At 42.1% G+C, this 14846-nt stretch overlaps 1 protein-coding gene across 4 annotated transcripts in view; it reads left to right on the forward strand.

Annotated features, from left to right (window-relative positions):
- The window catches only part of PHTF2 (putative homeodomain transcription factor 2), a 143517-nt gene extending 140160 nt beyond the window's left edge, over window positions 1–3357 (forward strand). For all 4 annotated transcript variants that reach the window (XM_075017208.1, XM_075017234.1, XM_075017224.1 and 1 more), the window contains one exon: window positions 984–3357. In XM_075017208.1, the coding sequence (XP_074873309.1) occupies window positions 984–1004 (21 nt within the window). In that variant the 3' untranslated portion in view covers window positions 1005–3357. The remainder of the gene's footprint in view (window positions 1–983) is intronic.
- Window positions 3358–14846: the final 11489 nt, after the last annotated feature.

Consider the following 14846-nt stretch of genomic DNA (forward strand, 5'->3'; position numbering starts at 1 on the left):
CCTACAACCTATCCTTAATCAGGATGCCTCACTCCAGAAGGCCCTAGGTGACATGCCTGTTTTCGCCAACAGACAACCTCCCAACCTTATGAGGATTCTAACCTATAGCCACAGTCTGTACCGCAGGAATACCAGTCCTGGGACTTTTCCTTGAAACAAAGCCTGCTGCCAGTTTTGTCCACATATTTATTTTGGTGATACCATCACTGGACCTAACCAGGTTATTCACAGAATCACGGGCACATTTTCATGTTCCTCAGCTAACATCATATATGCCATCATGTGCCAACAATGCCCAGATGCTTTGTATATTGGATAGACTTCAAACTCTCTCAGACAAAAAGTTAATGGGTGTAAAACAGACACCAAAACATTCCTGATCCGCAAACCAGTTAGTCTACATTTTAAGGGAGTGGGCCATTCTGTTAATGACTGAAGAGTTTGTGTCTTATTGAAAAAGAATTTTCAGTCTGCTTTGGAAAAAGAAACTGCTGAACTCTTTCATATTCAAATTCGACACATTAACACGTGGTTTGAACCGGGATGCAAATTTTCTGGGACATTATAGGGGCTCTTTGGCATACTTGTCTTAATCTAATTCTTGACTCCCCCCACTCCTCTGCTCTCTGATTTGCTCACCTTGATCATTTTTTTTTCTGATTTGTCAACTTTGATTACTGTTTTGGTTCTCTATGCCTTAAATATTGAGTCTGTTCTGGAATGGCTATGGTCTGAAGAAATGGGTCTGTCCCATGAAAGCTCACCTAATATTTTGTTAGTCTTTAAAGTGCTACTTGACTGCTTTTTTGTTTTGATATTAGTCAATTTGTGTTTTTTTAATAGGTAAATGATTGCCACAATGGTTCGGTACACTTTGGACACAACAGTATGTTTTCAAATGAAATAAAAGATGTACTGTAATTTAATGTTCTAGTGCAAATTCATTCAGAAATTAATACTAATTGTTGCTTTCACTTTTTCAGCTCTGGAAGATCAAATCATGACAATACACAAAGAGAAGATGTAGCATGGTATTCTTGTAAAATGCATTGATTGGCTAAACTGCCTCAGAGCAGCACTTCGTGTGCTGCAGAAGCTATGGCATCTTCAAGGATGTAGTTTGGAAAACTGAAGCGTTTACATCTGATTGTCTTGTGCAATCTTCATATTTATTTTATCATCTCATGGGTTTTTTTGTGTTTTAGCTGGCATTTATAGTTTATTTTCAAGTATTGGTATGCTTAAATATTGAAAGGGTTGGAAGATTGATATCCAACTACTTCAGATCCTGGTTATTGGTTGCACTAGCTCACTGAATCTTTTATGAAAGTTAACACCAATGCTAAACTTTTATATTTCAGAATTCATGGGTAAACATATCTGTAGATTTTACAGTAGAAACGAGACATATACCAATAACTTAAAGTACTGACAGTACAGCAACAGGTAGTGGAAATATTTTATGTTACCACTAGAACCAAGCTGTTTTTTTACAATTTTTGAGTGAGTTCAGGATCTAAACTGATGAAACTTCAGCTTAAACACTCTTGAATATTAAGGTATTACAAAGCAGGTCAACAAGTGCTCTTTGATAACACTTTTATTAGAGCAATAATTGTAGATATTTAACATGCTGTAAGATATTTTGATAAAATTAACTTGTATTTATTTGAAACACTGGGCTGTTTGCACAGATCTGTGCATGCTCAATATGTGCACTTTTTATTGTTACTTTTAATTAGGACCTTTATATATAGTAAAGGCAGTATATTATGGTGGACTATGGAACAATATATTATTTTTCCAAGCTGAGTATTTGAACTTCACTTATTAGTGAAAAAGTTAATGGAAGACAGTAACTTATATTTGCTCAAGAACAGGACAGATCCTCTCCCATGGTGCCCTGTAGTATATGCCATTTATACCACACTTAACTTTAAGAACAGTTGTTTAAAAAAGTGAAACATTTCTAAGCAATGTAACTCTTATTCGCGTGAATGGCATTAGCATACCTATACCTCTTGCAATTATAAAAATGTAATTTGCAATGTCTGTTAACTAAAGCTATGATACAATGGTGTTGTAGTTAAGACAATTTTTTAAAATGCTGCTAATTTTAGTATCACAAGCTCCTTCTCAGTGCTTTTATTTAGGTTGCCAAGTCTCCAGTCTAAGCCCTGGCCCTTCTTAAATAGTATGATTTTGATAGATTTATTTTTGGATTTACATTTTAGATTAGCTCAGTTGTGACTCATTAATTCCTTAGAGTATCAGAGTTTTTGAATATGGCAAACCTAAAAATTCATCCCTTCAGAGTTACTAATTTGTTTGTGCTTAAACATAACACCCTGCTTACAGAATGTAATAGAAGGGCCAACCTAATTTTTGAGTATCCTTAAACATTTTACTTTTAGGGGAATATATTTATCAGAATTCCAAAACTCATCTGCTTCTGTCTGGAAAAGAGTGGAAGACATACTATGAAAAAAATCCATCATACGTCACATTATATTTACTAATCCTCAGTCATTAAATAGTTGAGGTGAAGTATCTTAAGCTTGTGTGGTATAAATTTTTTATGTATGAAGCAACACAAACAAGCATTTTATATTTTATTTGCCTATGTTCTAGTCTTGAATAATGACCAAAGTGCATTCTGATTTTTGAAGGAATGTATTACTGGAGCTTTAAGAACATGTTACACTTAGTATGTCATGTGATAAATTTGGTTGCATCTGATCTGTTTCTTCTTCCTCTATGTTGTCTGATGTTGGACTTGTTTTTAGGAATTAAATATATTTTATAAAGCTTTTTTCTCAAAACATGGCACATACCTACACAGAACATGATTTTGCACAGAATATATTTTAAATGGGATGGAGGAAGAGAACAGTGAGAATTGTGTAGGGGTAAAGGATGAGGCTTTTGTTTTTTACAGCCTGTCACGATAAAATTTTATTTCAGAATAGAAGTATTTTGAGAAATTGTGTTGAATATACTGTTTTCAATAAAACAGTTTGGGTTGAAAACAGAAATTAATTTCTAAATACATATACCTCAGCAACTGGCCATATGCTGGATTGTTGCACTAACAGTGGGAGCATGGGGAGAATGCAATAAGAGTTTGTAAAAGGAGGTGGGGTTCACTGTAAATCCAGACACATGTAAATTGCTGTCATTAGATTTATCAATAAAGCAAGAAAATAAAATGAGAAATGGTCTACATCCCTAAATACGGAAAAGCCAGTTCAAATATAGAGGTAATTAGAAATATGGCAGATCTTGTTTGTTAACGTTTTTTGCCACGTTTTGTAACTAAGAGTGTAACAAGGCTTGGAATAAAGCATTCTGTGGCGGGTGGCATAAAAGTGTCTAGTGTTCTGTTTCTCTTGTAACTTCCACCAAATCTCTGTTGACTTTATTTGCTTACTTAAACCTGAATGCAGATTTGTGATGCTCTTAAGTATCTGATAACCCTTATTCTAGTGCAGTGTTTCTCAAACATTTTGTCCTGCAGCCCACACCACTAAATGTAAATCTTTCCGTGGAGCACCAGCCAGCCACCCACAGTAACAATATGCATTTGCTTACCTGTAAAAACCTTAAATACACAATTATTCATATTGGTCTACTAGAGCATAAAAACATAAGGGGCTTGTCTACACTTGCCCCCAACTTTGAAAGGGGCATGGTAATCATCAGGGTGATGGAGATTACTAATGAGGTGCTGCGGTGAACATGCAGCACTTTATTAGGCTAATTCTCCCTCGCGGCAACTTTGAAGTTTCAAACTTCAAAGTGCTGGCATTCACCGCAGCACTTCATTAGTAATCGCCCATCACCGTGATGATTACCATGCCCCCCTCAAAGTTGGGGGCAAGTGTAGACCCAGCCCATGGGTGCAGGGCTGGAGATGAAGAACAGACTTCCTGCTGCAGGGACAGGGAGGGAAAGGTCCCAAGCCTGTGGCCCAGCTGAAGATGATTGTGGAACACTAGCAGTCCATGAACCACACTTTGAGAACCACCGTTCTCTTGGATGCAGGAGGTTCCTCCTTAGGAAAAGTGAGCTAAAGTGAAAAGTCAGGTTAAAAATTTGACGTGATTTGTGAAAAATGTATTCAGTAGTTTTTGCTCAGGCAGAAAGGCTGATTTTACTGAAAAAGAGCTTTACAGTTGGAAATGTAGATTCCAGGCATAATGAATCTTATCTCTTATTTGATTCATTTCACTAATTGGCAGCATTGAGTGCCCACAACCGTAACTCTTCTCTGAGTTATTTGTCTACATGGATCCCACTTTGAGTGCATGTGTACTACATGTGTATAAAATGACATTCTTTGTGGCAGTAGTGCCCATTTGGGCAGCATTATTGCATATCATTGTGCCTCAAGGACATACAGCACAGAGCAGGTCCACCTGCCAATTAGTTCCTTCAGGTCTCCCCTGACTGCGAGATGGAATTTGGGCAGTGTGCATTTGCTTCTCTACATTCCAATTTCTAGAAGTAAAGATACTACTTTGAGTGATTTGCTCGTTTGCACTGTAGTGTGTGCATGTGTGTGTGCATGCACACACTGCGTTCGCGGCCATTGGAGGGTTCTTCTCTAATGGTACCCATTGGGTGTGGAATCCCCTGGAGTGACTCCTCTATAGCAGCATATATTGATCCCTGCTGGCTCAGTTCCTTTTTTTTTGCTAGTGACAGTCATTGGTGCTGTTGACCTCGTGCTCTTCAAGTCGTTAGTCCCTCCCGTGTATACTACTTCAGAGTTTTGAGGTGTTGCTGCTTGTTTCTATGGTGGGTAGTTTGGAGGAATTTCTCCTTCTGATTATGCTCTTGGGACAGCAGTCCCAGGGCTTCAAACAATGTTCTAAGTGTGGCAAGCATATGCTCAGGTGAGATCCACATGCTGCTTGTCTCAGCTGCCTAGGAGAGGGTCAGTTGCAACACAAGTGCAGCATCTGCAGAGGGTGCAAGCCACAAATTGAGAGATATCAGTGGTTTAAAGCTTCTCCTCATGGAGTCCGCACTCCAGCTGCAATCTCACAAAGAGGCATCAACTCCAGTGGTGTGCAAAGTGCTGGCCTTCTGTGTGGGAGGCTTCAGTACAGCATCCAGAAGAGCCATCAGCACCATTCCATTATACATCAGACTGGGGCATCTACTCAGCACTGGTCTCACTCCCTGGTGCCATAGCGAAAGAATACTGAGCAGGGACATTCTCCTCTCAGGAGATCCAGCAAGGCACCAGTGGCAGTACACACCACACAAGCCTTCCTAGATGGAACCTATCTGTTCCAGCACGGTTTTCTTCTAACTCCTTGTGGGGGGTCATTAAGTCCGTTCTCAGTGGTCTTCCTGGTGCCTGTGATGGTAGAGGACTTGGACCTTCTGTCCACACCAGACACGTTCAGTGTCACTCGGGACTTTGAACTCACAGCACTGGCTGCTCTTGAGACACAGTTGACCCTGTTGTCTGCAGCACTGTTGGCAGTGACATTGACACTTGCATCTGTGCTGCTGCTGCTAACGACAGTGTCAGCGATTACACCTTCCCCCCATCACTGCTTGCAGCAAGCTGTATGCCTCCTCCAGCTGCTCCAGCACTGGGGCTCACTGCGGCATGAGCCGTACCTTGGCACTGTGGAAAGCCCTCAACAATGAGCCAACATGATCAGTCCCCTCAGTACCAATTCTGGCATCTCCTGGCTCAGCTCCTCACATGGTCAGGTTCAGGCTTCACATCTTACTTGGATGCTGAGTCTTTCATCTCTTGCAGCTCTTGGTACCGATGGTGATCACGGCAGCAATCCTGGCACCAACTAATTGTTGCACCAGTAGTACTAGCAACATCATAGCCACCCCAATGGCAGCCCTGTTGCAATGTACGTTTTGGACTCCATGGGCATACCACCATAGCTGAGGACAAGGGCCACCCTCCAGTGTAAACTTGAGCTAGAGTGCCATCCTTTGCATTTTCAGCAAACCCAGCACCACCTCTTAGGCCCAAGAACCCATCTGCTGTCCATGGACGCCAAGGAGGACAAGTGGCATTGACTCCCCCATCCTCAGAACCTCTCCCTGACCAGCCACCTGGTATGGATAATTTGGAGGGACCTTGAAGGACAGGAAGACCCAATTCCCCTTAAAACATTTTCCTATTATCATCGGACAAGGTGATGTGGGCACCTCCCTGTCCCCTCCCTTTCTAGACACTGAGGCCCATTAGGACATACTCAGGTACATGGCCCAAAGTCTCAACCGCCCAGCTGAAGCAATGGTTGAGGACTCTGGCCTGGTGGTGCAGCAGTATAAAAAGAGAATGAAACCTACCAGGCCAGCTCCTCCCCCACCCCAAGTTAATTTCATTGGAATCAGTGGATATACAAAAGATAAATTATACCCCTAGCTTTGAAAGCGAAACAATATGTAATTCCGTACCTGATACCTTTCAACATCGCACGATATTCAGTACAGCACAGCATACCTTCTAATAGCCATACACACTATGCTAAGCCCATTGCCAAACCTTCCAACCTGCCACCAGTCTGTATGCAACAGACCTACATTCTAATATTCCACTCTGTAAACAGGCTTTTCAGAGCTTGTAATTTGTAAGCCCCCATTAGAAGTACAGCACTGAAAGGCTTGGAAATCCTCACCCCTTGCCCTGATGTTACTTCCCACAGTCTCCCATGGAAATCTCCCATCATGGGTTTCTCTCTCCCAAACAGTGACTTGGCCCCCCACCTAACCACTGGGCCCAGCTGCCCCTCTCCACCCACAGATGCCCAGGCCACATGGCACCTGTTTTTTCCCCCTTATTGCTGCCTATGTCACCCCTTCCTTCCACCCACCCCTTTGCATTTCTGACCCAGCTAGTTGTCCCATTCCCCAGGGCAGGGCCAGAGTAAGATAAGAGCTGCAGACTTCTGGTTCAACTATCCATTCCCAAACAAACTTGATGGAAATCACTTATTTGGAAATCCACCTGCAATTGAAAAGTCAAATAAATAGGATCTAGGGTAAAGTTCTTTCAGTTTTTAATTTACCCTGCATTAATTAGTAAAGTAACAGTATTTAAAAAAAATTGATCAGTTTCCAATAGCTACAAAACTCCTAAAGAATTATGTTGTAAAACAAATTCTTTCCCTTCTAAACCATTAACACCTATGCAAAGTGGGGCAGCCAAACTCCCAACTCCCACCTTCTTTCTCCCCTTACCTTGCCTCACTTCACCTTTTTCCGTCTCTTCTCGGAGGGTCAGGGGCTGTGGCTTTGGCCTTTGAGGAAAGGCACAGGCAGAAAGACTGGAGCGGGGGGTAGGGTTGCCTTCCAAAAGAGAGGGTTCCACCTGTCACATCTGTCTGAGCAATTTAAAAGGGTCTGTGGCTCCCAGACCCTTTTTAAATTGCCTGGAGTCCTGGGCACTTGCCGTCTTTGCCCCCACATCCATCAGTGGGCCAGGCTGAGCCTCCTCCCACACGCCAACTCCTGGGCCTCCCTCCTGCTGCCCCCAGCCCTTCATCCCAGACTGTACCTCAGACCATGTACTTCCAGCTGGAGCACCCTCACTCCATCTCACACCCCAGCCTGGAACACCCCTTTGCCATGTTCTGAACCAATGATTTTTGTGCTCACCCCAGATCCCCACAAAATCTAATAGCCCCGGCTTCCAGAAGAGTTAATCCAACCCTACCAGCCCTCCTGCGTGATTCACCTTCCTTGTCCCCTTCTTCCTGTCTCTGGTCCCTCCTGTCTCCCACCCTTCATAGGACTCTGCCAAACCCAGGATCCCCCATCCAACCCCTGGCCTGGGCCCAGCTGCCTTTTACTCCAGAGACCGGCCTGTTTGCAGTGCCTGTAGGCTACCAAGCTAAGTGCAACTGCCCAGCAGCTGCCTCCCCTTTCCCTCCAGTGGCTGCCCCCCATCCCCCGCCATAGGGCCCTGTCCCCCCATCCCAATTGTATTGCCGGCCAGCAGTGTTTGGGTTGGGGGAGATATCTGAGACATAGCCATCTCCTGTCTTTCTCAGGCAGCATGAGCACAGAATGCAGCAGCAGGACTCTGGCTTCTGACAACCTTGCCCCTCCTCCATCCTCCCTACATCCCAGCACCTGCTGGCAATAGTTTGTTAAAACAATCAGTTTAAAGAGCTCACCCACCTCTCCAGCTGGCTCTTTAAACAGAGCCCGGGCTGCTTAAAGCAGTGAAAATTCAGGTCCCTGCTTTGCAACATACAGGAGAATTAGCCGGTTGTTGTTGGCTTTTTTTTTAAATTGGGACACTGTCCAGGGAGCCAATCAAAGGGATGGTCTCAGCTAAAATGAGACAGATGGTCACCCTACCTGATATCCATAGATGCCCCAAAATCTGCTATTTTGAACTGCGTGCTCTTCCTGAAACAATCAGGCCTCTCCAGTAGTCCCCAGAGGGTAAAGTTAGCTGCACTCACCACCCTCTCAATCAGTCTGCTCATTTTCACTCATCTGGCATTTGCTGTATTTGTTAAGGCTCTGCAACCTGATATTTCCTCTGTCTGGGTGCCCCCTCCTCAAGGCCTCAATATATTGTTAATGTGTGATGAGACTCCCTCTTGGATTCTTTTCAGCCTGTATCTCCTATCAGAGACCACCTTCATGGTAACCATAACCGTATCCGGACATACTAGGCAGATTAGTCCTTGATATCAGAACATCCTTCATGCATTAGTTCTTAATGATAACACTCAAACCTATCCCAAGGTTTTACACCAAAACCTGAATCAGTTTTACAGTTTTCTTCCCCAAGTCTCTCCTTTTTCCAGGGACAACTAAAATATACAGTTTGCTGTTTATTGTTTTGTCTGTGGAACTGAATCCTTTCGTACAAGGTTGTGTATGGCTCTTTCTGCCAGAGTTATAAATTTGATGATTTCAACACAGAGGGTATCCAAGGTGATATTTAATTTATAAAGGAGGGCAAAATGTCAGAGATTGTAATTGTGACCAGAATCTGACCTCCAGACTTACAACATCAGTGAGAATTTAGAAGATAACTGTGGAAGTCAATGGGCAAGGGCAAAGAAAAAAATCGGCAGCCTGTTTGAAACTTTTTTGCTAGCATTCTGACAAATAGTCATTTAAATATTTAGATCCACGTTTTTAAAGGTATTTGGATGCCTAACTTCCCAGGGCCTAAGTATCGTTAAAAATCTGCCCCTTTGTGTGTCAGTTACACATGTGCAAGATGTAACCTTATTTACATTCGATTAACATAGGCGTAAGTGAGATCAATATGTGATCCTACTTCATAAAAAAAAAAAAAAGTGCTTCCCAAAAAACCCTCATATGTAGAAATGAAGACCTGATATTTTGATTTGCCCTTCTCTGACTGCAGAGGACTTAAATGATTGCAACTAATCTTGCACTTGAGTTGACAATTTGTCAAGTTTCATCGGATGCTGTTCGTAATTGCTGCAAATTGGGTTTTATAATGGGAAAGCCTGTGGTCTCTGCTATAGCTGTGCTGTCAGCAATGCTATATCTCACACTGTCATTATCTGGGGATCCTTTAGGGAGAACAATGACATGATGGGTTTTCTCTTCTTTTCCAAGCTGAGAATGAGGTTGAACCAATCTTCAGAAGAGACCCCCCTCAATTCAAATTTTGGTGAAAGACTCTTCTTCTGTTATAAATTACCAATTTATTTGCATCGTAAAGGAGATTAATACAAATATAGCCTTTTTTGATATAGAAAGGATGTAGTTGGGATCTTCTTTTTAACATAAAGTACATATTTACTTGCAGGGTCTGTTCACAAGGACTGGCTGTTCCTTTGAAGCTTATTTGATCTACTACAATTTTTTTTTAATTTAGGAGGAATAAATGTAATCCCCTTTATTGCCCTTTTTTTGTTTCTTCTGTCTTTAGAAATTATTTACAAGTGTCTTTGAACTGATCATAATTTTTTTAATAAAAACTAGTTTTATCTGTGATTAGCTGCTTCCCAACCAAATAAAAATCCAAAACATTGATTAAAGGTACTTACCTAGGTTTATTGCCATCAAGACACAATCCCAGTGCCCTGACTACAGAGTTACAAGTATGTGAACACATCGGTGCCCTGTGACAAGGAGTGGCTCAGTGACCAGCAGGGATTTCTGCTCTCTCCTTGCTGAGCAAAAAATTAAGGCAAAGTACTCTGGCAGTTGTAGGATAAACCAGACAACTAAAGCACACAACTTTTACAATGCCTTATACATTGTTAGCTCCCGCTGTTCCTGGTAATTGAACAAAACATCTATGTTCGTTATTTTGTCAAACCATCTTGTACCAGTTTGAGTTGCATCGGTACTAGCAGAAATGCATTTGCGTGGTTATCTGGTGCTTAGTTTGCTAGGAACATCTATGCCAAGTTCACCTATTGGACACCAAGCCTCTAAAGAGCTACTTTAATACATGCCCTGACTTTGACTCCTAGGCTCTGTAGTTCATTTTGCCATCTAACAACACAAAAGATTCAGAGGTTCTAGCATAAGAATGGCTTTACTGGGTCCGACCAATGGTCCATCTACCCCAGTATCCTGTTTCTGACAATGGCCAGTGCCAGATGCTTTCAAGGCTATATGGGATTATCACAAACTTCTAGTTTGATCTCATGAGTCCCACAGGACATAGAACTTCCCCAAAAATAGTGCCCAGAGCAAATCTTTTAGAAAAACATCTGCTCTTGAGTTGAAAATCATCAGTGATGGAGACTCCACTACAACTGCTGATAAGTTGTTCCAATGGTTAATCACTCTTGCTGTCTAAAATTTCTTATTTCCATAGACTCTGAAGTTTTCTTTCTCAAAATGGAAGCTTATTGGGACAATTTTCCATCTTTAGCTTTCACATTGTCATCACATGCAGGTGCAACACTGTGTATGTATATGTATGATGTATGATCGATAGGCTAGCAACAGATTTTTTTCTCTCATTGTCATAATACACTGTAGAAGTATCATATTTTACATGTGTATGGAGACCATTCCACTAGGGTAACATTTTCTTCTGTGTGCAAACTCAATTTTAGTCTGCAAAATATTGATTACTTGAGCCTAACCGTTGTTTGAATCTAACTTTCACTCAAGAAGGTATTATACTCAATCCTGCAGAAATAACAAAACTAACTGAGATGAGGTCATAAGAAAAGTGTAATGAACTAGGAAGAAAAAGATATCAAGCACAGTGATTTACTTTGCAGAAACTTTGGTACCACCCTGAAGCAAAAATTGGAGTGAAATTTTGGCTTCACCAGGTTCTGTGACAAAACTCCCACTGGTTTTAGTGGGTCCAGGATTAGACCCCTGGAGTTTCAGTCTGTAACACAGAGAGATCCTACATTTGCCAAAACAAAGCAGTTACAAGCAGTGGGTTAGTCATGTGACAACCTAGTTATGAATGGAATTGTCCAATAAATTGTTGGTCATGTCACTGTCTCATCTCCTAAAACAATTGTAATAGAACATTTATAATTTTGAATACTAAGCCCTGTAATTTCATTTGCATCAGCATGTCCCTCCAAAATTTAATGTACCACAGAGAATGCGTCACTTTGAATGAAGAACTGTGGTGCAACAGAAATATGAAGTAAACCAGGAGGTATGGAGAACATAAATCAATAAGAAGGTTGTTCTGATAATCTCCCAATACAGTCCTGATTGGATTCAGTTACTACTTGAGCAATCACTGCCAGATTCTTTGGGACTGAGTATGAGTAAGACTAAAAGAAAGGTTTAATCAGTGCACTGCTGATGGCTGTTAGGACAGGAGATGGATCATTTGATGGTTACCTGTTCTGTGTATTCTCTTTGTGGCAACTGGGTTGGCCACTGTCAGAAGACAGAATACTGGGCAGGACTGACAGTTGGTCTGACCCAGTGTGGTTGTTCTTATGTTCTGCAGGACAGTGATTGGCAACCAATGCTAGTGAGTGGGTGTCCTTCGTCTCAGTGGGCTGCAAGACTGCAAGAATAAGATTTAATACATTGTTCTTGGTTCTGCTTCTTTGTCATGCCTTTTCAACACAAAGGAATCCATTAGTAGGGGCAAATTAAAATTGCTGGCAAAAGTAACATAAAGAAGCAGAGGGAGCACATGGCTCTTACAATGTAGTGTGCAATCAGCATGCTCCTCGCATGTGCCCTTGCTTTCAATGTGAGTCACTTGTCATTTGCAAGGAGCTGCTGGCACTTCCTCTCTGCTGCAGTGCTTGCCCCTCTTCCATCCCTTCCCTCAAATCTCTTCCCAGCCTCTCCCCTGCCTCCTTTCCCAAGCGTGTCACATCCCTTCTCCTCCCCCACTCTCTCCCAACATTTTTGGAGTGGGAGGGAGGGAGAGGGAAGAGTACGTAAGTGCAGGGCCCCCAGCATGTGAGAGGCACAGAGGTAGAGGGCAGAGAGGGGTCGTGTGGGCCACATGTAGAACGCCCATGGACCACATGCAGGCTGCAGGTTGTCCAGCATAGCTGCAGAAGATACTAAGAGCAGATAAGGTGGTGGATCTTTCCAGGAACATCCTTAAATTCAGTCTTAAATCTACTTAAAATTTACTTGTCTTAACAGAAACAAAATAAAGAAATTAAGCTACAAGTCTCTGAGCTTTTACTGATTTTTCTATTTTTATCACTTTACCTCTAACAATGTTTTACATTTATATGGGCCCTTTCAGGATGAAAGGGGCTTTAACAGGAATTTTTTTGTGTGCCACTGAACACAGCCACGCTTAATAGCACCTAACAATGCTGTACCACAGACCGAAGAAGATACAGTATTTGCAAGTGACATTGTAGGGTTGAGAAGGGGTAGGCAGTGGCATTAGCCAAAAGGAAATTCAGCCAATTAGCAAGGATTCTGGGGGCAATCAACTCTGATTCCCTGCAATGCTGCTCTAATGGCAAACACTATACATTGCCTCTTAAAACTATCACATAACTGAACAAACAGGGTATAGAAGTGGCAGCCACATTGTTTTGCCTGCATACACCTTTGTCTTCCTCTGTTAATTTAAGTCCTTCAAGTTTATGCTTAAAATACCAGTCTCTATTAAAAGAACAGCACGCACAGCTGAGCTGTTACATCGAGGGGGATACTATTATTTGTAAAGCAGTAGCCCCCAGGGACCTCTTTCAGGATCAGAACACCACTAGGCTGGCTGCTGTACAAGCATATAGATACAGTCCTGGACCTAACTGAAGATAGGATGCAATGAGGGCAACAAATAACAGGAAGAATGGTAGAGAACGATAACAATAATAGGACAATGTGGTTCCATAGGTTACCTAGAGGCTCAACTTCATGGTTCCAAATCATTTCAAAGACTTTTACAGCAATGTTATTGACTTCTCAATAGCTAGCCACCTGCAGCTGGCAATTTTATGTAAGCATCACAAGAGCAAGACCCTCTGAAGGAAGAACGTGTAATATCGTTATAGATTAGTGCATGTGTAAGGAGGAAGAAAGACACTTATGGGAGAAGCAGAAAAATGGGTATTTGAGGCTGGTAACACTAGGGTAAGAAGACTGTGTGATAAGGTGATAACCAAAAAACAAGGGACATTAAGGAGGGAAAAATCCTAAATGCTATGGGATTAGAGCAAGAGGGAGGTTAAAGGTGGCCTCTAGGTTATGGCCCTGTGTGAAGGAAATGGTGTTGTGGTCAAAAATGACTACAAATGTGGCAAAAGACTGTGTGACAAGATGAAGAGTGCAGATTTGACCATGTTGAATGTATGGTGATGCAAGAGCTGAGAAGTCAGAGACAAGTTTAAATGTGGGATCAAATAGAAAGGGACAGACCAGCAGTAAAGAGGTAGATGTAGGAAGCAGTCACATAGAAATGGTAACTGAAGCTGCAAGAGCAGATGAAGTCCTCTCACAAGAAGGAGCAGATGGAAAACAGAAGGCCAGTGATGGGGCACTATGGAAAGTTTTGGAAGGAGAAGGCTGACCCATTCAAAGAGACCACCTAAGAGGCAAGAGGTGAAGCTACATGACAGCTGCAGAACTCAGACAAAATGCTGAATATGATGGACAGTGCCAAAAGCAGTTTGGAAGTTAAGGAGGATGTGGATAGAATAGGGACCCTGCAGTTTGGCCACAAAAAGGTCATTGAGTTGGCGATGTTTCACTGGAGTGGACAGGACAGAAGCAAGTGAGGCAGGAGTTGGAGGAGAGAAACTCCAGGCAATGGCTATGAGCAGAACCCTCTTATTTTAGGGAAGGGGAAGGAGTTGGTAGTTGGGAGAGGTAGGTGTGGTTTTCTGAGAAGTGGGATGATGATGATAGGAAAGTTCGAGGTTAAAAATGTGACTATAAAAGGGGACAAGAGCACTCAGAAAGGGAGAGGCATCACTGGGGCTCGCAAAGGGGTTCAGAGAAAGAGGGAGACTCACAAACAGGAGAGTGTCCTATTTGTTATCAAGTGACCTCCAAGGAAGAGAAAGAGCAAAGGAGGAGAAAAGGGAGGTGTTGCAACTGGAGAAGGTCCCTTCACATTTTGATGTGCTTGGGAAGAGACAGTTTTTATAATTCTGGTTAATATCTGCTGTAGGTGGCTGGTGTTTGGTGTTCTTTTTTCTGTATTAATGGTGGTACATTCAATGTGCTCATGCTGTGTACTGTAACATACAACAAATTACTTGACCATACCAGTTCAGAGGAACAAGTGTTCTGCTCATTAAAGTAACAGAACAAACAAATTATAAGAGATCATAACATTCTAAACAGGAAAACATGGCAGTCATCTCACATTGTTTACATTCTTCACTACTATCATTTCTATGTATTTTTGCAATTTGTTAGGTTCATTTCCTTTCACT

Source organism: Carettochelys insculpta, chromosome 1 (assembly GCF_033958435.1).
Source record: "Carettochelys insculpta isolate YL-2023 chromosome 1, ASM3395843v1, whole genome shotgun sequence".
Classification (NCBI taxonomy): domain Eukaryota; kingdom Metazoa; phylum Chordata; order Testudines; family Carettochelyidae; genus Carettochelys; species Carettochelys insculpta.